Below are 24360 nucleotides of genomic sequence, written 5' to 3'. Positions count from 1 at the left end.
AGACATAGATAGAGACAGAGACATGAAGAGAGACACAGAGAGACAGAAATAGAGACAGAGGGACAGAGATATACAGAGACAGAGACTCAGATGGAGACAGAGACATGAAGAGAGACACAGAGAGACACAGACACAGAGACAGAGATATACAGAGACACTTAGAGACAGAGACATAGAGACACAGAGACACAGAGACAGAGATATACAGAGACACTTAGAGACAGAGACATAAAGAGAGACACAGAGACACAGAGACACAGAGACAGAGATATCCAGAGACAGAGACTTAGATGGAGACAGAGAGAGAGAGGCGGAGAGAGCCAGCCGACATGTAAGGAAGGTCTGGCCGTTCGAGCCCAGGGACGAGGCTCCCTGCAGGGAGAGCGGCTCTAGGCTCAGTGTCCGGGAGCCTGTCAGGGGCTCCGTCCACGGAACGGGCGTCCGAGAGCCAGCTCTGTCCTCTGCTCTGAGCTCGGTGGCATTCTGGTTTGCTGTTCCAACCGCCCCCCCCCCCCACCCAAGGATGCAGGGAAGGCCGTGGGACTGTCACATCTGAAGTCACACCTGGGAAGCACCCGCCTGCTCAGCCTGGGGTGGGCTCGTCACGCCCCCCTCAGGGACGGAGACGGCAGGTGTCCTCTGCACCCGGCGGGCCTCACCTGGGCTCCGGGGGCTCAGTGCAGGGAGGCACAGGGTGCCCTGCGGGTGGGTCCTCAGGGTGCACCCTGGGGACCCGTCTGAGACCAGAGCGGAGCCGTCTGCAGGCGGCCCAGCCAGCCCTCGTGGGCTACTTGCCCAGCTCTGTCCCTGTGCGCCAGGCGTCAGGCTCTGCCAGCTCTCTGCCGGTGTGCTGAACGGTGGCCCCCAAAGACAGGTCCCCTGAGAACCTCAGACCTTGTCTGGGAGGAGGGTCTTTGCAGATCAAGTAAGGATCCGCCATCATCCCGGATCGGGGAGGCCCTAAATCGGAAGACACAGAAGAAGAGAGAACCAGAGACGCAGGGGGAAGGCCACGCAGAGGCAGAGGCTAGTTGCAAGGAGCCCGCGGAGCCGCAGAAGCTGGAAGAACAAGGGAGGACCGTCCCCCAGGGCCCCGAGGGGCTGAGGCCCTGTCCCCCCTCGATTCTGGACTTCGGCCTGGCCTCTCGCAGTGACAGGGAATGAACTCTGTGGCCTCCGGCCAGCTGGAGCACCTCACAGAAGTGTTGTAGAGGACGAAGAGGCACCCCCACTGCTAATATTCTAGGGTTCTCAGCAGGTCGTGTTATGTGTCCCGCCTTGCAGCCTTCCTGCCCGACAGCGGCTGTTTGCTTAACCCTGGACCCGGAGCGGTGGCTGTGGGGGGTCCCCCTTCTGCCCAGCCACGAGGAGGCCTCTGCTGTTTATCTGGGGGGGTGGGGGCTCCCGGCCCCATGGAGGCTCCTCCGACCCGGTGACCGCTGGCTTCTGTCAGGAGAGCCCGCAGGCAGCCCCCACTCCGAGAGGTGGCCCCGCGGCCGGGGGACCGGGAAGGGTATTCATTCTCACTGCACACGACACCAGCAAGCTGACCCCAGCACAGTGAGCTCCTGTCCCCTCTGCTCACACAGAGACGCTTTTCTCGGTGCCCTCGGAGCGTTCCTGCACGACTCGGGGGCTCTCGCCCGCCGTGAGTCAACGCGTCCCAACGACGCGGTGGGGGGAGGTGGGGGGGGGGCTGGCAGGGTCAGGGCGCAGCCCCCGCAGGAGAGATGGGACCCGGCGGGACCTGGCAGCCTGTTCTTGGGTCTCTCTGACCCACTGCTGGGGGGCCAGCTCAAGCGGGAGTCCCAGCTCGGCACAGGGGCCGTCCCCTCCTCTGGGAGGTGGGCCTCACCCTCTGCCCAGCTGCAAGGCCGGCCCCCGCCCCCCGCTCAGCCGGCTGGTCCAGAAGGTGCAGAGGCCACGGCAGCTCTCCCTGTGGACCTGCCTCCTCCCTCTGAACTGCACAGCTGCCCGGCCTGGGGCTTTGCTACAGGACCAAATGAAGCTGCCCCGGCCTTGCTCCGGGCTCGCTTATGAGCTGCGCGCTGGGGAGGCCAGGTGACTCACCACGACTGAAAAGAGCCACCGGGTGCTCAGTGGTTGGAGCCCAGGTCTCAACCGGGACCTCTGCTCTCCGCCGGGCCCGGCTGCCTGGCCAGCCTGGGCTCCACCCCAGGCCTCCACCTCCCCGTGAAACTCCGGGAGCTGCCTGCAGGCTGGGGGGGGGGGGGCGGGCGAGCTCCAGGAAGACCCGCGGGCCCGGCCACCGGGGCCCTGTCTGCCGAGGCGCCCCGGCCAGGGTGGAGGGGTAGCTGTTGCATCAGCTGACGAGCCCGCGGGTCTAGCCCGGATCGGGTGCTTCCGCTTTCGGCTCTAGAGAATCCCATGCAGAAGGACCTCGTGGCCGGCCTTGACACGCACCCGCCTTACCGCCCGGGTCACCCCTGGCAGGTACCCCGGCACGTTCCTCCTCAAGAGACAACTCTGCTCAGAGCCACCTGCTCCCCTGGGGCCGGGAGGGACAGGCAGGGATCTGAGGGCTGGGTTCTGGGGTGTGGGAAACCTGTCCCCCTCCTTCCCCCGACCCCCCCCCCCCCGCCCAGCCTGGAATACAGCTTGAGATGTTTATTCCTTGAGGTTTACCATGAGTATCACATATAAGCGCTTTATCCTCAGTCACATGTCAAATGCATGAGACGAGCAGGTGTTTCCTTAGAGCAAGTATGAGTGGGGGTAGCAGGCCTGGGGGTGGGGGAGGGACGACCGGAAGAGGAGGTCGGAGAGGACAGGGAGGGAAGGGAACGTGGTCCCCACGAACCTTGTTTCACAGTCTGGCCGATGCTGGTCCTGGAAAGTGCCGGGCTGTGTTGGGCGTGGTGGGCGGGCAAGCACGGGGGGACCCCGGGGGGGGGGGGGGGCGACTGACACACTTACCTAGCACTCTTCCTTGCTCAGCTCAGAAGCTGAGGTGACATGGTGTCTTTGGGATTCTTAGAGTGGTTTCCCAGACTGGGGAGGAGCGTTCCAAGGCCGCATCACCGAAAGTTCAGGTCGCACTTAGCCGGACTCCTCCTGGCTCGCTCGGTTCTCTTTGTTAAAGTACTAAAACATTAGACGATGTTGGTGCATCAGAGAGAAGGGAAGGCGCCCTGCTTTTTGGGGTCTGGCGACAAAGAATGCACGAGAGAGGAATATAGCCACACCGGTGGGTGCCAACTCAGCCCCACCAGCCGTGAAGTTCGGAGCAAGCAGATGCTCAGCCTGCGGTCTTGGTTCAGGGACAGGCTTCTGGCGAGGGATCTGTGGACCACCTGCCTCTGGGGCCGCCGGATGCCCAGGGCACTTCCCCTCCCCCGGTGGGCTGCAGACATGGTTGAGAAGATCCCTGTTCTGTTTCCTAAGTGCCCGCGGGCCACTTCTCACGGGCTCTGTCCTGTTCCTCTCCCGCCCGGCAGATTGGGACGAGTGTGCAGACAGCCGGGGGCACGACTGCTCACCCGCTGCCCAGTGCATCAACGTCGAGGGCTCCTACACCTGTCGGTGCCGGACGGCCAGGGACGCCAACCCCTCCCGCGCGGGCCGGGCCTGTGAGGGTGCGCCCCACCCCCTCCCCCAGCATTTCTGGGCCACACCCTCGCCCCCGGGGACCTGATATCCCACGTCCTTTCTAACATCCGCTGGCCTCAGTCCCGCATTCTTTCCTTAGTCATGTCCCGTCCAGCAGGCTGATGTCAGTGACCAGCACCAAGCCCCACCCTGAGCACAGATCCAGAGAAATTGCCCCCTTTTCCCAAAGGCCCCCTGGGTGCGGGAACCAAGCCCTGCACTTAGGTCCTGGCTGTGCAGCCGCCAGGTGGAGCCCCCCTCCTGGTGTCTCAGAGCCTCATTTATCAGATGGAGAGGCCCTGTCTCACCCCATGAAAGCACGCGGGAGGCCGTGGACACGGGCCCCCCTAAATACTCATAATGCCATAATCCCCAACGAGACTGCCTGTGTCCCCACTTGGGGCCCGCCTGGGAGGCTCTCGCTTGTGGGTGGCATCTGGTGGGTTTTGTTTAGGTGTTTTAGGACCAGACGTCTCCTCTCAGAGTGGATGTGTCTCAGCAGGTGACGTGGTGAGCCCCACGGGAGGGGTGCTGGCTCCGGCAACAGGTGTTACGGCCCCAGCTCTCAGCACAGAGACAGCAGCCCTTGGCCCAGAGACGTCTGCCTTGTGGCCCTGCCCTGGGCACCCGGGGGGCACCCCTGCAGCAAATCAGGCCCAGACCCCGGGGCCCCCACCCAGGAGAGGGGGCAGCGGCCTGGTCGGGAAGGACAAGAACAGCACGAGGCAAGGCCTGGAGGGGGGAGCACCCGGCAGGGCCCCAGGCCTGGTGACAGGCCAGTGGACAGCCAGCACGGCTCCTGGGACAACCCACAGCTCCCCTTCTGGGCCCACGAATGGCTCGCTGAGCACCCCTGGGTGGTTATCAAGAGACTCGAGCACGGAGCGGCCCCTCTGGCCCAGTCCTACCGAGGGCCCCACAGACCACATCGTCTGGCACGCCAGCCTCCCCACCGGGGACACAGCACCAGCAGCTCTGGACCCCACAAGGCCACAGAACTTGGTCCCCGGGCCCTCCGGCTCCCCGGACCCTCCCTCGGCCCCCACCCCTGAGTCTCTCAAGCTTCCGGCCTGCGGTGAGTGCCTGGGATCGTATGTCCTGGGGACACGTGGCCTGAGGCCTGAACACACTGGGAAAGAGTTGAGCTCCAGTTGGCAAAGCCTCATGCAGACGTTGAGTCAAAGTCCTGTGAGAAATACCCAGGTAGATTGCTTGTGGTAGGCAGGGCTGGGCCAAGTGGGGTACCGCGCAGCCCGGTCCCCGGTGGCAGCTTCTGGGCTTGTTAGGACAGCAACCTTTCTCCAGAGTTCTCTCCTCCCTGTTCCCAAGCCTTCCTGTCTCACCCAAGGCTGGAGCAGGAAGCCGAGCCCTGGGGCGGGGGGTGGGGACCCTGTACCACGTGCTCTGCCTGCCGGAGGGGACTTTGTAGGACTTCCCTGGGCTGGCGTCCCCCGCCTTAGGAGGCCCTCTTGTGTCCCCAGGCCGTGTGCTTGATTTTAGTGTTTGGTGAGGCTTCTCCTGTCCTGTCTCCTTGGAACATCGGATTGATTTTAATCTTCTCCGTGTTTCCATCCACTTCCCAGTTCCCGTCCCCATCGAGAGGGTCACGGTGTCCAACGTGACCAGCACCAGCTTTCACGTGGCGTGGGCGGCGGATCTCACCCCGCACCCCACCTTCCAGCTCACCCTGACCTCCCCGCGGAGCCCCGCGGTGCACCTGGAGACCCGGGACGCAAGCCTGACGCTGTCGGGCCTGGAGCCTGGCGTCCTGCACCTGGTGGAGATAGCGGCCAAAGCTTGCTGGAACGGAAGCGCCAGGGCCCGCCTGAAAGTCAGGACAGGTGGGTGATGGGTTTCAGAAGCGCTTGTCCCCACTTGTTCTTAAAGGGAGGGAAAAAGTACGAGAATGGCTTTTAGTGGGTTGGGGTCCGACAGAGCTGGATGCCTTGGGGAGCGGCTGGGTCTCTGCCCTCTTACCAGCCTGGCTCAGCTCGCACGGGGCTGGCTGTCAAAAGTCAGCGGGGAGGCGGCGTCCTCGCGGGTCCGCGGCAGGAAAATGCACGCGGCGCTGCTGGACTGAGCGTTGTGCACTCGCTCTGATGTCCCCGCTCTCAGAGGGCCTGCACTCGGCTTCCGGGGAGGACAGGTGGACGGTGGGACGTCAGACCGTCGGACAGCTCGTCTGTCGGCCCTGGTGCTTGTGACAGTTACGTGTTCAGATCAATCTTGTGTTTCCTCCTTCCTACCGGATGTTTTCCCGAAAGCCTAACTTGCCCGAACAGCCGAGGGCCGGCCTGACATTGCAGATGGGTCCCCAGATCTTGGGCAGCTGTCCAAGAGCAGACGGCCGTGTTCCCCGAGGTGGGGTGCACAGCCCTTGGGGGTGTCAGAGCTTCTGTCTGCATACTTTGAAGTACCGTGGCGAGCTGGAGAAGGGGTAGTCGGTGCCTCTGAGAGCCAGTGCGGGGCTTTCCGCGTCAACATGGCCTCTGCAGGTCTCACCTGCCGGCAGGAGAGGCCACCCGTGGGCGTGTGACCCATGCTGGCGGTGGGTCCACGTCCCTTCTCACCCGTCCTGCTCCCCGGGCTTTTCCACCAGGCTGCATTCTCCAGCTGTTGTGTCTGGAACGGTGGCCCTCAGGCACAGCGACGGGAGTGATCCCCAGGGCGTGGTTTTGGGGGTCATCCAGCAGTATGTCCTGGGATGGCTTTGGGGTTTGTGGGGGCAGAGGAACCTTGGCCTTTCCCTCCACTGCCCGGAAGGCTGGGCACGGAGCAAGAACCCCACAGACATCTGGTGGAGGACTGAACGAAGGGGCTGCTGGTCCAGGCAATATTCTCGGACCACATTCTCGTCCCACAGCCTCCAGAGGCCCCGCGTGGAGGGAACAGACTCAGATGGAAAAGACCAGTGCAAAAGCAGGGGCTGCCCTTAACGTGCAGAGAAACAGTGCTCTAGGGGAGGAAGGAGAGGGTCAGGACCTCTGGCCCTCTGTCCTGAGTTGTGGGCGCTGAGCAGAGGCGGGGCGAGGCCACCCTCTGTCCTGGCGTCTCCGGGATGCCCAGTTGTGCACCTGTGGCCCCGGAATGAATAGGGACTTCTTGCACTCTCAAAGTAGTGCCTACCGTTGAATCACCTCGACACCTGTGCACAGAGAGAGAAGAGAGTGGCAGGGGCTGGCCTGGTTCTGCAGCCTCCGGAAGCTTCTCTCTCTGTGCCCAGGCTGTGTGCCGGCACCCTCTGGGGTGGGCTGGGCTGTGTCTGTGCACGCAGGGCACTGGTATTCTTTCGGCCGACATGACAGTGCCATTATCAGGACGCGTCACCTAATACATCACCTAACGCGTTTACCGTTACCTACTGCGTTACCGCTCCAGACGTGTTTATTCTCTGTCCCGCAGCGGCCCAGAAGCTCAGAGGGAAAGTCAGAATAGCCAACGTCAGGTACGTGGAGCCCTTCCGGAACGCAAGCAGCAGGGAGTATCAGGACTTCCTAGAGCTGTTCTTCAGGGTGGTAAGTTGGCGAAGCCAGTCTCTGTTTCCTTTTGGGATGTGCGGGAGGGAGGGGGGCAGAATCTCAGTCCCAGTCGAGCAGGACTTGTGCTTGCAGGGGCCTGGGACCCTCATTTCTGAAGGAAGCTGGGCGTCTGGCTCCAGCGTGGTGCCTGGCGTCCCCGGGGTCTATCATTAGATGCTGAGTAGCTGCCTCTGCTGTCTCCTTGCTTCAGAAAGAGAGAGACACAGAGAGAGAGAGAGAGAGAGAGAGAGAGAGAGAGAGAGAGAGAGAGCACACGAGCATAGGGAAGGGGCAGAGAGAGAGAATCCCAAGCGGGGCGCAATCCCACGACCCCGGGATCATGACCCTAGCCGAAATCGAGAGTCGGACACCAAGTGAGCCACTCAGGCGCCCCACCAAGAAAATTTTAAAAAATTGAGATCTATTTCACAGATCCTAAAATGCACACTTTAAAAGTGCTTAGCGTGGGAGCAAGTGACCTACAGCGTAGGGTGTAGATTCAGAAGTGATATTCCCTCGGGGCGCCTGGGTGGCTCAGTCGGTTAAAGTGTCTGACTTCGGCTCACGTCACGATCTCATGGCCTGTGGGTTCGAGCCCCGCGTCGGGCTCTGTGCTGCCAGCTCGGAGCCTGGAGCCTGCTTCGGATTCTGTGTCTCCCTCTCTCTCTGCTCCTCCCCTGCTCGTGCTCTGTCTCTCAAAAATAAATAAATGTTAAAAATTTTTTAAAAAAGTGCCTAGTGCAATGGTTTAGATTTTATTTGTGAAATTGTACCACCGTCACCGCTGTCTAATTCCGGAACATTTCCATCACCCCCAAAAGACGCCCCTCTCCCATTCTCGGTGACTCTCCACACCCCCCGCCCCTGCAACCACTAATGTGCTCTCCGTCCCTGTGGGTTTGCCTGCCGTGGGCATCTCACGTGCGCGGAATCATGCGATACGTGACCTTTTGTGTCTGGCTCATCTCCCTGAGCGCGTCTTCAGGGATCGACAGTGGCTCACCGCTCTTTATGGCCGGATAACGCTCCACCGAACGCAGGGGCCACGTTTCGGTCTCTGATGCACACTGGGTTGGGTTCACTCTCTGGCTGAAGTGACTCCTGCTCTGCTATTATGTTTCCTGATCTTTCTGAGGCTTCTCCTGTCGTCCCACTGGCATCCCTAGAGACGGCGTATTGTTACAGTTTAGTCTGGGTGGCCGTCTCCGTGTTCTCTCTGCTGGCGCTTAGATGCCCCTTTGAGGAGAAGAGAAGGTGCTTGTCATGGTCTCACCGTCTTGCTTACGCCTCATCCATTTCAGCTTTTCCTGACTCTGGGGTTTAAGCAGAGTGGCACCACCTCCAGGCCGAGCGTGCTAACGTGCTAGCCCGCTGGCTCGCCCAAAGTGATTCTGCTCTCCCCTCACGGCATCGCTGGGCTGGAAAATGGGTCTGCCGCCTCCGGGAAGTGTCCCATTGGGACTCCTTGGGACCTGGGGTTCTGCCTTATTTATCCTGGGGTCCCCAGCTCTCGGCCCAGTGCGTGGACTCGAGAGCTGTTGATGGCTCCATTCACCCTCTTCTGTAGGTTCTGTGATTGTGACACACGACACTAAGCCACAGCCCTGACCGCTAGTCCTCAGGGCTCCGGTGGTCCCTTGAGGCAGCCCCGTTTCCACTCACGTGTCTGGAGTAACCTTTCCTCTTCAAACCATTCCTCGCCTATTTCTGGGGACCGTTGTTGGTTTGTCTAGAATTTCAGGATAGCCAGTAATGGTGCGACTTATCACGTACGTAGGACTTTCGGACCAACTTTGGGAGGTCGTGGGTTAACACGACGCCTCGTGCCTTGTCACTTCTTAGCAAGGGGGCCTGGAGCTTTGCTTTGAGACTGGTCGGAAATGCAACCCAAAGTGACTTTAAGCCAAGCTTGTGACTGATCCCTCTCTGGACATCCCAGACAGAAAGAGAGAGAGAGAGAGAGAGAGTCAGTCATTCCAGTGGTTATGATGGTGCCCAAGTGACAGCAGGGTGCCAGCACGTTTGTTCACGTTGGCTGTCCCCCGCTGGGAAGTGAACCCACGAGCCTGTGCCTTGGGCCACCACACCCGGCAGGCTCTGGATGAGGTCAAACCCTGGAAGTGTACTTTTCCAGAAGGCTGGCGTTCTATGGACGTCATGAGGCAGTGTGCATCTCTGGGTGTTTGGACTGTGAGAGGCTAGGACAGAACACCACAGCCTGAGGCATCATGGCAGCATCAGCAGTAAAAGGATTGTTCTAGAAAACACAGTGAGAGGGACGCCCCCCCACCCTCCCACGACCGCTTGTCCGGCCTGCGCCTTCCATGGCTCTGAGCCGAGGAGAGCAGGTTCTAAATGCCGTCGTGAGCCCCCCCATGAGTGGCGTGCCCCCCGGGGTGGGGCTTGTGCGTCTCGTCCACACTGGCCAGCAGACACGTTCTGGGGGAGCGGGGCTCTTCTTGGGGCTCAGGACCCACAGGCACTGGTGCTGGACCTGGGACACAGCTCGCGACACCAGACCGGGCCCAGAACTGACCTTTGGCTTGGACCAGTCTGCTGCTGGCCAGAATCCCAGGAGGTGCCCCCCCCACCCCCCACCCCGGGGACAGGCACCCGCTTCCTCCTGGCGGGTGGCCCCTTACCTGTGCGGTTTCTCTAAAGGTGCGGGGTTCCTTGCCGGCTGCCATGCTTCGGCACGTGGACGCCGGTGGGGTCCAGATGGAGGTGACCCGCGTCGCCAACGGCAGCGTCGTGGTGGAGTTTAACCTGCTGATCATCGCAAACGTGGATGTCCGCGAGGTGTCTGCTGTGTTCCTCGTCGCCCTCCGGAACGCCTCTCTGCTGGAGGTGGTCGGCGAGGACACTTTCATACAAGGTAGGCGGAGGCCGGGCCCCCCGGTCACTCACCGTGTTCCGGAAGCGAGGCGGGGAGAGCCCAGCACGTGGGTCTCTTCGGGGTCCCCCTGCAGGAGATGCCAGTGTGGAACACACAGGCCCCTCGTCTGTCTTATGGCTACTGTGCTATTTCTGGAGGTTTAAGGGCTCCAAACATCCTCGGGTGAAGCCGTGCGTGCAGCTGTCCGGAGACGCTGCTCCCTTCCTGGGCTGCGTCCCCCCCGGGCCTCCTGGGCCACCCACATCACTGGGCCGGGGGCAGATGCGTCCCTGTCTGCAGCCACACTTCCTCCCAAGAACAGTTTCCAAGGAGATCCTGGTAAAAATAAATGCAAAGGAAAGCAGGGAGAAAGGGCAATTTAGATTCTCTTCTCTAAATCGTATTAGTGGGCTTGAGCCGTCGTAACCAAACGCGGAGATGGAGAACCTTAAACACAGAAGTGTATGTTCTCACAGTTCTGGAGGCTGGATGTCCGGGGTAGATTTCCGGGGGAAGGCTGCTCTCCCTGACATGGGGACAGCCACCTTCTGCCTCCGCCCTCCCGTGGCCTTTCCCTTACACCTGCAGAGGGGGTGCCTGGCCCCTCTTCTTACAGGAACAGCAGTGCCATTGGACTGGCCTCCGTAATGGCCTCACTTGGCCTCAGTTACCTCCTAAACACCCCACTTGCAAATACGGTCACATTAGGGGTTGGGGCTCCCGTGTACGTATTTCGGGGACGCCATTCCGTTCGTGGCGCACAGCGTACGTGAAAATAAACAACAAAAACTTACATGTACAAAAACAACCAGAGAGAATATGAATATTTTTCTGGTTTGGGGAATAAGAAGGGTTTTCTAAGTTTCAAAACAGAAGGCAAACCAAGCCCCCCAGGGGGAAAGGCTCACAGGGGCGACTCCATAAAAATGCAAATGTTTTATACCAAACCAAATAAAGGCACCCCTGTGAAGACAACAACAGACCCAAACAGGGTTTGAGTAGTTTGACGAAGCATTACATCCCAAAGCGAGAGACGCCATGCGTCGGTCGATAAGAAAGTGTTTAGGACCTGCACTTGACTTTATTGCGAAGACAAACACATCCCAGACCTGAACAACGTGTGACACAAGAGTTGCAAATGAGCCACAAAGAGCGATAATCACGGATGTTCCCACCGCCGCGGGCTGCTCTTGTCCGCGTGGGAGCGGTGGTGTTTTAACCAGAAATACCTAACACTGACCCCAGCAGCACCAAGCGGGTGCAGGCCTCGCGGGCGGGGACAGGATTTGCTCACACCTCCCGGAGATCAATTTGACCGTATTCATCAAGAGTTTTAAAGCTGTCCACCTGCTCTGGTTTTGGAAGGTCACTCACAGGACTTCACCCGACAGACATAGACCTCAGTTCGGACCACAGTTTGGGTGAAGAAATCCACCTTCAGTGTCACTTTAAAAGGAGGGGGCGCCTGGGTGGCTCAGTCCCTTAAGCGTCCGACTTCCGCTCAGGTCATGATCCTGCGGTCCGTGGGTTCGAGCCCCGCGTCGGCCCCTGCGCGGACAGCTCGGAGCCTGGAGCCCGCTTCGGATTCTGTGTCTCCCTCTCTCTCTGCCCCTCCCCTGCTCCCATCTCTGTCTCAAAAATAAACGTTTAAAAAAAAAAGAAAAGGCTGGGGGTGCCTGGGTGGCTCCTTCGGCTAAGTGCTGCAGAACCTGCTTGGGATCCTCTCTCTCCCCCCCTCTCCTGCCTGCTCGGGCACTCTCTCTCGAAATAAAAAAGTAAACTTAAAAAAAGAAAAGGAAAAGATTGGAAGTGGTCGACAGCCCCGTAACAGGGGAGATATTAAGTGTCTCATGGCACACCCACGCCATGGACTTTGATGCGGTCATTAAAAGCGAGGCGTGTTGAGACAGAAAACATTCCTGAAATAAGGGTTGGGGAAGGAAGCGGGACTCCTACGTAGATGTAAAGCACGGCCCGAGCTGCGTCGCAGTCTGTGTTTTAAAGGGCCCGAGGAGGGGCGCCTGGGTGGCGCAGTCGGTTAAGCGTCCGACTTCAGCTCAGGTCACGATCTCGCGGTCCGTGAGTTCGAGCCCCACGTCGGGCTCTGGGCTGACGGCTCGGAGCATGGAGCCTGTTTCCGATTCTGTGTCTCCCTCTCTCTCTGACCCTCCCCCGTTCATGCTCTGTCTCTCTCTGTCAAAAATAAATAAACGTTGAAAAAAAAAATTAAAAAAAATAAATAAATAAAGGGCCCAAGGACATAGGTCACCGTGAGAACTCTGTTGTATGTGGGAGGTGGCCTTAGGTGCGGATTGTACCCATTTTCTGCAGTAAACCCGTGTCGCTGTGAACAAACTGAGTGATGGAGCCTAGAGACCGGAGCAAGCCAGTGGGCTGAGTGCCTTCCCCGGGGATGGCTCGCTGTGGGCGCTCCTGGGCCCGAGACGAGGGGCCAGGGGCCTGTGGTCCTGTCTCTGCGGCCCCTCTCAGCCCCGGGACCAGGACCCCTCCTTCTGGAGCAGCCCCAGGAGACGTCCTGACACCAGCTCGTGTCCCCATCCTGGCTGAGAAGTGGGTGCCGCCCTGTCCCCCGGGCCCCCCAGAACCGTCCACCTACGGTGTCACTCAGTGATTTTCAGCTCTGCTGGCCGAGACGCACGTCCCCCCACAAGGCGTGTGTAACAGCGGGCACAGAAGCGCCCCTCACCCGCGGCCCTCGAGCCCCGTGACAGTGTCTGTCTTGCTTCTGATGTCGCGCAGATTACGACGAATGTGACAGCCAGGAGCACGACTGTGAGCCGGGCGCGTCCTGCCACAACACCCTGGGCTCCTACACCTGCAGCTGCCCGGGAGGAGCCCCCCGCTTCCCTGTGGAATTTTCGGGAAGATCCTGTGACGGTGAGAGTCTCACAATCCCTTCTCCTGAGATACTGTCGGGTAATCTGTTCTTTGAAGGACTTTCGTCGGCAAAGTGTCTCTTTTCCCAACGAGGTCGGCAGGTTTTTCCGTCCTGGACGAGTTTTCTAACGTGTGCGTCTGTGTGCACACGCGTGTATGTGCACACGTATGTGTCCCTTCCCATTCTCCATGCGTCTCCAGCCTTGCATCTCCCAAGTGCCCGTGATGGGAAAATCCGTTCATTACAGTGAGGCCCGCCACGTTCTCTCGGGTTCTAAAAGAAGACCACACAGAGCACGCAGCCCGTGTGATAAGCAGCACGGGAGAAGTGCCTCTCCTGGGGCCCTCCTCCCCCCCCCCCCGCCGCTACTTTTCCCGTTAAATGGGGCCTCAGGAGATTCAGCGCTGACGCTGAGGTGACCCCTGCCAGCCAGGGATCCGTGGTCAAGTGGTGCAAGACAGACGTTTATGCGAGTAAACACTTGTCACCGGAGACAGGATGTGCTCTGTTGGAGGTAGAAGCAGGGGGCTCACGGGGACTGAGTTCCTGTAGCCCACGAGTGCGGTCAGGGAGGGCTTCCCGGAAGAGGTGTCTTAGAGCCAGTCTGAAAGGACAGCAGCACAGCACCGGGCAGCGAGGGCTGCAGTGGGGCGGGGCTAGGGTTAGGGTTAGCTGTGGTGCGGGCCCCTGCAGGGAGGTGGTGGGAGAGGGTGGGACGCCGGCTGCCAAGAGGCGGGTGAGGCCGGTCGAGAAGGCATGAACGCCACGAGCCGGGGTTTGGGCTGCATGTTGGAGATGAGGGACCTCGGTGAGGGGGCAGAGCAGTGGGTGAGCCCCACCTTGGGATAAGAGAAGGCAGGTGCCAGGGTGGCGGGCCCGGGAGGGAGCCCCCGGACAACCCTGAATATCTTTACAAACATCCAGCACGCAGCAGGGGCCTGTGTGGGGCTGCGGCCGGGACGCGGGGTCCACCTGTCCGCTGCCGTCCCTGTCTGTCCCTCCGTGCGGGCCTCACGGGCCAGGGGTCGATGGCTGTCCCTGAACACAGAACCACCTTGGTTCCACCTCCTTGTGCCTTGCAGGTGACTCTCCCGGAAACACAACCCAGGCTCCCGGCCCCCCTCTGGCCACTGGCCCTGAGCAGGCCCCCACTCCGACGGGAACCGTGGCTGCCATGGCACCAGGTGCCGGCCCGGGTCCCCGGGGCCTGCCCCCACGACTGAACCTGACCGAAGCGGTCAGGGTGCTCTGCGACATTGAGAAGGTGGCCATCGCCGTCCAGAGGCGCTTCCTGCAGCAGGAGTCTATCCCCGAGTCCTCCCTGTACCTGGGACACCCGTCCTGTAACGTGAGCGACCACAACAGCACGCACGTGCTCCTGGTGGCCGGGTGGAGCGAGTGCGGAACCGTCGTGCAAAGTGTAAGGGCTGGGCGGCCAGGGTGGGGCGGGGGGCTGCGTGTGGGGGCCGGGGCAGCGAGCGTTAGCACCATATGGGGGAGGGACCAGGGAAGGCCTGTGCACCCCAAGGTCTCTGACTCTAAGCGGGGGGACCCAACAAAGGGGGACAGGGCAAGTCTTCACCAGGGACCAGACTGTGCCCTGGAATCAGGAGGGAGTTTTGGGCTCTCGCCTTGTGAGATTCTGGTGCAAAGGGCCTGGGGTGGGCTTCAGGGTTTGAAGGACGCTCCCAGTGATGCTGAAGCATAGCAGATGGAGAGCCGGTGGGAGATGGAAAAGGCAGGAAAGCTACGTGTGTTAACGTGAGTGTCCAGGTGTGCCAGTGTGTGAGAACACGTGTGTGTGTGTAGGTGTGATTGTGAATGTGTGTATGTGCGTGTGTGCGTGAGTGTGCACACCGGGCAGGTGGCCTGGTGTGATCAGGACGACCCGGCGAGAGGGACTGTGGTCCTACCGGGATTCGTCTTTACCAGCTGGAAGCCACTCTGGGCCCATGTGAGCCTCTCTGGTCTGCTGCACCCCCCCCCCCCCCAGTTTAACCAATGGGACTGGGAGGCTCGGCAAGGTCAATGGGGGGGTCAAGGTCAAGGTTGCCCTGCCTCCGGGGACCAGCCCTACAGCGTCCGTGATTCTGCCTTTCCAGGGGCCTTCAGGGGTACAAGGAAGGCAGAGGCCCTCAGATGCTTCTGGCTGGAGCCTGGGCCTTGCTCCCCAGTGGGGACACCTGGGCCCCGGGCACTTGTAGGGGCTGAGCTTGTTCCTGGTGCCGAGGGCCACAGGCCCGGGGAGGCGATATCAGCAGGCAATATCCTGCTGGGCAGGAGGCACAGATGTGGACAGTGGGTCCGGGGGCTGTCCCCGGGGAGGGAGGCAGGGGCTCCCCAGAGGCTGGTGAGGGACACGGCGAGAGACTTCTCGGGGGAGAGTCTGGGCCAGAGGAGAGATGGGGGGCACGGGTGGAGACGGCGGTGGGGTGTGGGCCTGCCCGGGGCCAGGCGCTGGGGCTGCGGGGCCAGCGTGGTTGTGTTAGGTGGCCGGGCGGCTGTGGGGTCAGTGAGCACTTAGACCTGTGGGGGCCAGGCAGCTGCAGGGTCATCGTGGACACTTGGTGGACCAGGTGCTGGGGCTGCGGGGTCAGTGTGGACCCGTGGGGGCCGGGCAGCTGTGGGGTCAGCGGGCACGTGGCTGTGTGGGAGCCCAGGCAGAGCAGCGCCCCTGCACGCTAAGCCTGCTTGTGCGTCCACCCTCCCTGGGGGTCCTCGGACCCCCTCTGGGTCGAAGGAGCAACCAGGACATTCCGGGGACCGCAGAGCCTTTGTCGGCCCCCCTCCTGCCCTCCAGCCAGCACAGCCTAAACATAACCGTGGGGCTTTACTTCTCCGGGATCCCCGACGGTCTCGTAGAGGTACCCGACACGGAGACGGGGTAGCAGCTCCTTGGCGCCTGAGCCCCAGAGTCTGTGGGCACAGGCTGGAGGGTGGGCAAGGGCACAGCCGCCCTCAGGGTCTCGGGCCCAAGTTCGCGCACCGCAGGCTTGTAGAACAGGAGGGAACGATGCTGAAAGCAACGCGGTCAGCGCAGCCAGGCAGGCTGTTGGGGCGGAGTCTCCTGCCGATGGGCGGGGCCCCGGGGGCGGGGCTGCGCGGACTCTCCGCCTGCCCTGTTCTGAGCCGGCCAGGCACCTGCTACAGCCGGTCCACTCAGTAGGGCTCGGCCCGTTCAGAGCAGAGGGGATTCATCTCTGATAATCATCCCAGCCCTGGAAGCCACAAAAGTTCTTGATGTTTCTCGACGTTTGTCGACAACTAAAATTTCCTCGAGGACTTACTTGTATGAGTACAATGGAGTATGTACAGTTAGCCGTCTGCCTCCTGGTTTTGGTTAAGCAGTTTAAGAATGCAAGCCTGTGTTTAAACAATTTTTTTAATGTTTATTTTGAGAGGGAGAGAGAGAGAGAGAGAGAGAGACAGAGAGACAGAGACAGAGCACGAGCAAGGGAGGGACAGAGAGAGAGGGAGAAACAGAATCCCAAGCAGGCTCCAGGCTCTGAGCTGTCAGCACAGAGCCCGATGCAGGGCCCGAACTCGTGAACCGTGGGATCATGACCTGAGCCGAAGTTGTATGCTTAACTGAGCCCCCCGGGCACCCCAGGAAGTTTAAACTTTATTGAGCTCCTGGGTTTTTGGAAGAAGTTGAATTTAAGGCCTCCCTGCTAAGTTTGATGCACTGTATACAGATCATACAGAGAGGGCCCTGAAGAGACATGAATTGATCTACACCCCAGAAGATTCGGCAGCGTCCAGAATCATCTTCATAAACACTTCTAAAGTTCTTGTAGAGACAGCAGGGTGCTGTCCAGGTTGTCTGTGGCTCTTTTCAAAGCGATTTCGTTAAGTTTATTTATTTTATGTATTTATCATTTTTTTAATGTTTCTTTCTGAGAGAGAGAGACAGAGTATGAGCAGGCAGGGGGTAGGGAGAGAGGGAGACACAGGATCTGAAGCAGGCTCCAGGCTCTGAGCTGTCAGCCCAGAGCCTGACCCGGGGCTTGACCTCATGGACCTTGAGATCATGAGCTGAGCTGAAGTCAAATGCTTCACTGACTCAGCACTCAGGCGCCCTTATTTATTTATTTTGAGACACAGAGAGAGTGTAGGGGAGGGACACAGAGGGAGAGAATCCCAAGCAGACTCCACACTATCAGTGCAGAACCCAGTGCAGGGCTCAAACCCGGGAACTGTGAGATCATGACTTGACTGAGCCACCCAGGTGCCCCACAAAGTAATTTTCAAAGGCACCTTACGTATGCCATTGGGAGCAGACACTCTGGACTGGGCGCCTGGAGCACAGTCCGTCAGAGACTTGATGTTGCGTCCGTTACGACACTTCACGTACTGAAAGAGTTTCTGCTTCTTAGCTGGAAAAAGCCACAGGGCCCACAGGCATCATGTAGATAAATTCTCCACAATACAGAGATAGAGATACGAGCACACCCAGAGACGGGTATTAACGAAAAGTGTTTCAATGCTTCCATTTTGGATACTTCAGTGAAGAACTGAGGCAGGTTTGTTCTCAGAAGCAGAAGCAGGGGCGCCTGGGTGGCTCAGTCGGTTAAGCGTCCGACTTCGGCTCAGGTCACGATCTTGCGATCCTTGGGTTCGAGCCCCGTGTTGGGGTCTGTGCTGACAGCTCAGAGCCTGGAGCCTGTCTCAGATTCTGTGTCTCCCTCTCTCTCTGCCCCTCTCCCGTTCATGCTCTCTCTCTGTCTCAAAAATAAATAAACATTTAAAAAAAAGAGAGAGACAAGCAGAAGCATCACTAGTCTCTACTAAGGAAGGTGAACTCCAAGAATCAGGGTGGTTTTCAAGAACTCTAATTTCACCATTTATATAAAAACCCAGAGAGACCAGTCATTTCCAGTAGCTTCCAACATAAGCTGCAGTCAGCTTACCGGTGTCTGCCCTGCTGTGTTTCAAACGTGAAATTACACATGCTGTAGTTTCTTATAAAGCGGCAGGTAAGAAGTCGATGTAGGGAGAAGCAAAAGAACATTCAAAACGTCTTCCCTGCGGTGACCTTCAGCCCAGGATCATCTGAAAACAGCCACTTCCCCGGTTGGCCGCTGGATTCCGTGTCTCCGTCGGATTCATGGGTGCCATTAGTGCTGCTAGGCTCTGAATTTCTATTTTCGGCCCACGCTGCCCTGGAAGCCTTACTGTGGCCCGATGCCCTGTTGTGCGGCTCACAGGGGCTCTGCCCCACTGCCCACGCGGAGTGGATGTGTGCTCCCGTGGACGCTCATCAGCACGTCCTCATCAGCATAACTTTAAGCCCCACCCCTTGCTCCCCCCACGTGGATGGTCCGGCTTGTCTGTTTCACACAGACGCCCTTGTCTCTTGGCTACTTCTAAACGGCTAAGGCCGGTGACTTTAGTGGAAGCCGGACGGCACCCGCCCCTCCGCATCAACCACGAACGACCCGCAGCTGTCCTTGGCTGGTACCGGGCCCTGTGCTGGTGACGACGTAGGAGGTGTCCGTGCGGGGTTGCCGATCTTGGAGAGCCCACCACCGTGCCGATCAAACTCCAAGCCACGAGCCAGCAAAGCGCTGGGGACAAATGTAACTTGGGGCGTCCTGCCAAAGGAAGACTTGGTTCGGCTTCAGTACAACGGTGGTGGTTTTCCCAGAAAGATCTGCCCGACTCAGATGCTCCGGCTCTGTTTTGGGCGCTGGAGAAATCCTGGAACTCTCGTGCGCCAGGGAAGGTGCATCTCCGTGCACTGGCGCGCTGCCGTCTGGAGGGTCTGTCCTGCCAAACTTCAAAAGACAAGCCACTAGTCTTCCCGCTTTGTCCTCGGGCTTCCCTTCCCAGGCACAAACCCCGTCAGCGTTTTTCCTGGGGGCTCGGGTGGAGAGTGTGCTCACACTTCCGGAGTCCCCGACACGATGATGTTCACTCTCTGGAGCTGGTCCTCTGGCCCCTGGGCTCCCGGTCGTCCCCCCACCCCCACCCCCGCGTGATGGCCCCCGGAGAGGATGCTGGTGGTCTCGTGCAGACTTTAACCAATTGATTTTAGCTCCATTTCTTCAGGGAGCACATCGTGCCCTCATTTTCAGAAATGTGCTTGGGGGTTATTTGGGGGAGGAATCCGATCTGTTATTTGGGGTGTCGGCTGACCCGGCTTGTCTCTGGTTCTCTTCCAATGAGGAACATGGGCATAGGACGCAGGCTAAACCAGGGGTCGGGACATCACACTCTCTTTGGCATTCGATGTTAGGAAGAGATTGTTGGGTTTTCTTGTTTTGGGGACAAGCGTTAGAGAGTAACCACCCCTCCCCCAGCACTCCCGAGCCACCAGTCTGCAGTCGTGTTGGGGGGCCTGCTGGGGTCCAGGAGCGCACTGACACCCTGTTTGTGTTCAGAACGTGACGAATACGGTGGTGAGGACCACCCTGAGGAACGACCTGTCCCCTGAGGGCATCATCCACCATCTGAAGATCCTGAGCCCCATCCACTGTGCCTTCCAGAACGACCTCCTGACATCGTCAGGCTACACCCCAGAATGGGGGTGAGTGGAGAGGTCTCTCCCCACCCCTCTCCAGCTCACTGTCCACTCTAGCACCTTTACTTTGGGTTTCTTTAGGATTTTTTTAAAACGTTTATTTATTTTTGAGAGGCAGAGACAGAGTGTGAGCAGGGAAGGGTCAGAGAGAGAGAGGGAGACACAGCATCCAAAGAAGGCTCCAGGCTCTGAGCTGTCAGCACAGAGCCCAACACGGGGCTCGAACTCATGGACTGTGAGGTCATGACCTGAGCCGAAGTCGGACACCCAACCGACTGAGCCATCCAGGTGCCCCCAGCTTTGGGTTCCTTTAGGATTTTAGTCACTTGGGGATCCTTTTGTGAGACTGAATATAGAAACGGACAGTGGCCAGGACTTGGTTCGTAACCCCCAGCGCCCCTAATACTTGTCCTCACTTCCAACTTAAGACCAACCAAAGAAAGCCAGATATGCACCCTCGCCATAGGACACTCCAGTCCTGGTGAGCCCACCCACGGCTTCCCCATGACACACCTGGGGCGCCTGAGGCCTCCCTTTCCCTCTCTGAGGATGCCCCTCCCCTGTCTGTCCTTGAGTCTCCTCCAAACTCAAGTTGGGGGGCGACGCACGGCTCCAGCCAGCTCAGAATCGGTAGCCTTGCCTGTTCTCATCTGGGCGGTCTTCCTTTATTTCCATACTTCTTTGGAGTTGCCTTTTGGGGAGCAATGGGAACGGTGGGGTCACAGGAGCGCACCTCCTGAAACCACTCACTCTTGCAGGGTCTATACCATCATCGAGGACCTCCATGGTGCTGGCAGTTTTGTCACCGAGATGCGCTTGTTTATTGGGGACTCCCCTATACCTCGAAATTATAGTGTGTCTGCCAGTGATGATGTCAAGATCGAGGTGGGGCTCTATAAACAGAAGAGCAACCTCAAGGTGGTCCTGACCGAGTGCTGGGCGACACCATCCAGCAACGCCAGGGACCCGGTCATGTTTGGCTTCATCAACAACAGGCAGGTGTCGGGTGTGGGCCGCCTCCCAGACACGCACGGATATGGGGGCCGCGTCCCTGGGGGGCCGGAGGGTGGCGGTCCTCGCCTCCCATGGGTGATGGCAGACACGGTGTGTGCAGTCAGAGGCTCTGCCGGGAAGCCCATCTGGGACGGGGATGGGAGGCCGGCTCCTCACTAATGAGCCACGTTCCTTCCTTCCCAGCTGCCCCATCCCCAACACACACACGAACGTGATCAAGAACGGGGACTCCAGCAAGGCCCAGTTTAAGCTGAAAATCTTCTCCTTCATCAACAACTCCATCGTCTACCTGCACTGCAGGCTTCGTATTTGCATGGACTCCCCTGGAAGCACGTGCAAAATAGTAGGTGTTTTACTTCTCTAACCTTGTGTCTGACTTGTGCCCCTGATCACCCTGAGGAGGGCCACTCTGTTACCTGAAGCCCAGGCTTTGGGCGGCTCTGGGGCCCGACTGCAGCTAGCTGGCTAAGCTACATCCTTCCAGATGTCGTACCACATGTTGGCCATCCCATCCCATCCCCATCCCGTCCCGTCCCATCCCATCCCATCCCATCCCATCCCATCCATTCCTGGCCATGATGCAGTGGTGCTTCTCCTCCAGGTGCTTTAATGCATATTCAGGTGTAAAAACTTTGCTTTAATTCAGTATTATTTTTAGGGACATTGAGGGAACACTGCTGAATCCCAGCCACTGTGATATTTAACAAGAGGGTTTTTTTTTTTTTATTTTCATGTGCATGAATTTGGGATAATGAATAATTTTACATTCCCATTTCCGTAGACCTTTGAATGTGAAATATGCTTTGCGGTCCTGAGTTTTGAGAGCCCTTGTTCACACCACAGACAAGGATGTGAGCTCACTGTCACATGCGGTCTGCTCCCAGGACAGTATAGAGAACTCTGCTGGCCTTGGGTTCAGGGGCTGTGTGTTTGCCTCATCTCTGGGCGATGGGCTTGTTTCTGTGCTGCTCACAGAACCCCTACAGTCCCCCTCCCCGCCCCCAGGTCACCAGCCTCCGAGGATCCACGGACACGCATAGGAGAAGAAACCCAAGGAACATCAAATTTGTTGATGTCACTTTTTCACACACAGTAGATCTTCCAGAAAAAAAGGGTTGAAAGGGACACAGACCCCCGGATGACTGCCAGCTAGGGGTGTGCATGACCCTGCACCAGGCTCCAAGAGCCCCTCAGACATACTAAGAGTATTAATAGCCACAACCACCTCTGTAAGGAGGGGCCGGTTCTCAGATTCTTGATAATATGGCTTCATGCCTTCCTCTCCCAGCTTTCCTAGGAGAGGCATTGACTGCTTTTCTGTGGCTGCAGCTGCAGCTGAGACATCAGGAGTGCATTCCCTCACAGCCTGGAGGCGGGGAGTCCAAGATCAGCCTTGGGGCAGGGCTGGCTCCCCCTCAGGCCGCGAGGGAGAGTCATTCCAGGCTCTTCCCTTGGGATGCAGACCCGGCTTCTGCCTGTGTGTTCATATCTTCCCTCTGTGCATGTCTGTGTCTGTGTCCAACATCCCCTTTTCCCAAGGACACAGTCATGTTGGACTAGGTACCCACCCTAATGACCTCACCTTCTCCTCATCTGCAAAGACCCTATTTCCAAATAAGGTCACATGCACAGGTACCAGGGGCTGGGGGTCAACATCTTTTAGAGGGCAGAATGCAGCCCATAGCAGGTGTATTCTAAGAAGGTTCCACCGTGTCCCTGAACCTTCGTGCAAGGCAGAGGCATTGAAAGGAGCAGGCGGCTGCAGCTGGCCATGGCCATGGAGAATGCCAAAATGACTCAGCGCCGACAGAGGGCCTGAGGGGCCGAGGGGCCAGGGCTTGGAGGCGCAGCGGGCTGCTCTCTTGAACCTCGATTCCTCCTGTGATCCAGGCGGTCCAGGCCCCCAGGTCCCTCCCCTGTCTGAGCTCACCCACCCTCGACTTGCTGTCTCCAGCCAGATAGAATGTACGGATCAGGGTATCACCCCGACGGTCAGGACTTGTCTCCGAACTCAGTAGTTCTGCTCGACTAACTCGAAGTTTCTTTCCTTTCAAAACAACAGAATTGCAATGACGTCAAGTCCCCGAGAAGCAGCGAGGCATCCACCATCCACCAGACATCCTGGGGACCCCTCGTCCGGTCTGAAGGTTAGTTGGTGACTTGGTTTAGACAGTCCTGAGTCCCATTTCACCAGCGTGGGAGCCACAACTCCGCACCCCCTCCCCCCCCCCTCCGGGAGCCAGAGCACCTAGGATGTTCCACAGCAGACTCGGGATCAGGGGACATAACAGCTGCTGGCCGCTGAGAGCGACTTCCCCGGGTTGCATTGAGTCCATCACCTACAGAGTGTGGCCGGGAGGGAGGGGCCATTGTCATACCCACATTGCGGAAGAAAAGGCTGGGGCTTCAGGATGTCAGCACACCCTTAGATAAAGCAGGATTTTGAGTCATATGTTTATGTTGGATAAACACACCGAATGGGTTGTTGGGCCACAGGGACTCAGGTGATGCCTCAGCTGTTTATTCTGGGCTTGGCTAACTCGGAAGATGCAAAAATAAAAAAATGGCATTTCTCTCTTGGTAGAAAACGTCCACAAGCCAATTCCATTCCATTTTCATTTCAAAGGCTGCCATCATCTTTCCAGAAAGACATTTTATTTCCTTTGAGATTGATTTCATTGTTTTAAAAAAAAAAAAAAATTGGTTGGGGGAAATGGCGTGCTTTGGGTACGAAGACAGAAATGGCTAGCTGTCCCCTAATATCTGTTCGCCCCTTCATCCTAATAGAACCCCACGCCCACCCCCAACCCACCCCATTTTTACCTGGCTGCCGGGAATGAAAACCGTAATTCCCAGTCAAGCTGGCTGTTGAGTGTGACCCTATGAGCGAGTTCTGGCCAATGAAATGCAAATGGAGGTCAAGTGCCAGCTCCCCAGGGGCTCAGGCCATTGTTTTCCCCTTTCTTCATCACCCCCCTTCTCAGACTCCAGGGGAGGGCCACGGGGACAGGAGCCGGAAGGAGCCCCATTTCCAAGGACACCTTACAACAAGGCAGCCAGGTCAGGCCAGACCCCCGACCTCCAAGTTTTGTGCCAGAAAGACATGAACTTCCATGTTCTTTGTCACTGCTATTTGGCTTTTTCTCCCGTTTGCAGCTAAATGTAATCCTAGTCGATTTTCCTTTTTTGTTGCTTTTCTTCCCTACTTGGATGGCCTTCCTTGCCTCTCCATATTTTCCTGCACAAGAACTTCTGGGCTTTGGATGCGGGATGTGAGCCGGGGTCCGAATGCTGATCAGGGCTTAGGAAGAAAGATGAGGGAGTAAGAGAAGGGCCAGCGATTCTCACCTGTTGGTTCTCATCCAAGTATTTGTGAAATGTAAAAGACCCCAGGTTTGGGGGCACGTCCTAGGGCTACTAACTCGGAGTTTCTGGAGCTGGGCTCCGGGCTCTGGTGTCTGCACTGGTCATCAGGCAGCTGAAGGACCCATCCTGGGACCACATGCTTCTCCTACCCTCCTCATTTCTTAACCTGCTGAGGAGAACTGGTTAATACGAAAGACAATATGTGTGAATTGCATTCTCGTTTATAGAAATGGGATTCCTATTCATTCACGGATATTATAGATAATGTCAAACCTACTGGAGTGGAAAAAGCACTGGGCTTGGAGTTAGGAGACCTGAGTTTGAATGTGGACTCTCATGCTTCTAGTTGTGTGGTCTTGGGAAAATTCCTGAGTCTTCTGGATCCTATCCATCCATCCATTATTCCTCCATACATCCACCCGCCTACCCACCCATCCACCCACCCACCATCCATCCATCTATCCACCCATCCATCCATCCTTCCATCCATCCATCCAGCCATCCATCCTTCCATCCATCCATCCATCCACCCATCATCCATCCATCCATCCATCCA

The 24360-nt window shown here is 58.2% G+C and overlaps 1 protein-coding gene across 1 annotated transcript in view; it reads left to right on the top strand.

The window, feature by feature from the left end:
- UMODL1 (uromodulin like 1) overlaps positions 1–24360 on the top strand; it is a 65021-nt gene that overhangs the window by 32359 nt on the left and 8302 nt on the right. The window contains exons 9-19 of the mRNA XM_040483863.1: positions 3459–3596; positions 4112–4684; positions 5193–5450; positions 7012–7124; positions 9789–10002; positions 12763–12900; positions 13984–14321; positions 19285–19430; positions 20183–20419; positions 20622–20781; positions 22501–22585. Coding sequence (XP_040339797.1) covers positions 3459–3596; positions 4112–4684; positions 5193–5450; positions 7012–7124; positions 9789–10002; positions 12763–12900; positions 13984–14321; positions 19285–19430; positions 20183–20419; positions 20622–20781; positions 22501–22585 — 2400 coding nt within the window. The remainder of the gene's footprint in view (positions 1–3458; positions 3597–4111; positions 4685–5192; positions 5451–7011; positions 7125–9788; positions 10003–12762; positions 12901–13983; positions 14322–19284; positions 19431–20182; positions 20420–20621; positions 20782–22500; positions 22586–24360) is intronic.

Source organism: Herpailurus yagouaroundi, unplaced genomic scaffold, assembly GCF_014898765.1.
Source record: "Herpailurus yagouaroundi ecotype Mexico unplaced genomic scaffold, PumYag 162, whole genome shotgun sequence".
NCBI classification, from domain to species: Eukaryota; Metazoa; Chordata; class Mammalia; order Carnivora; family Felidae; genus Herpailurus; species Herpailurus yagouaroundi.
This window is presented reverse-complemented; position numbering and strand designations above follow the sequence as displayed.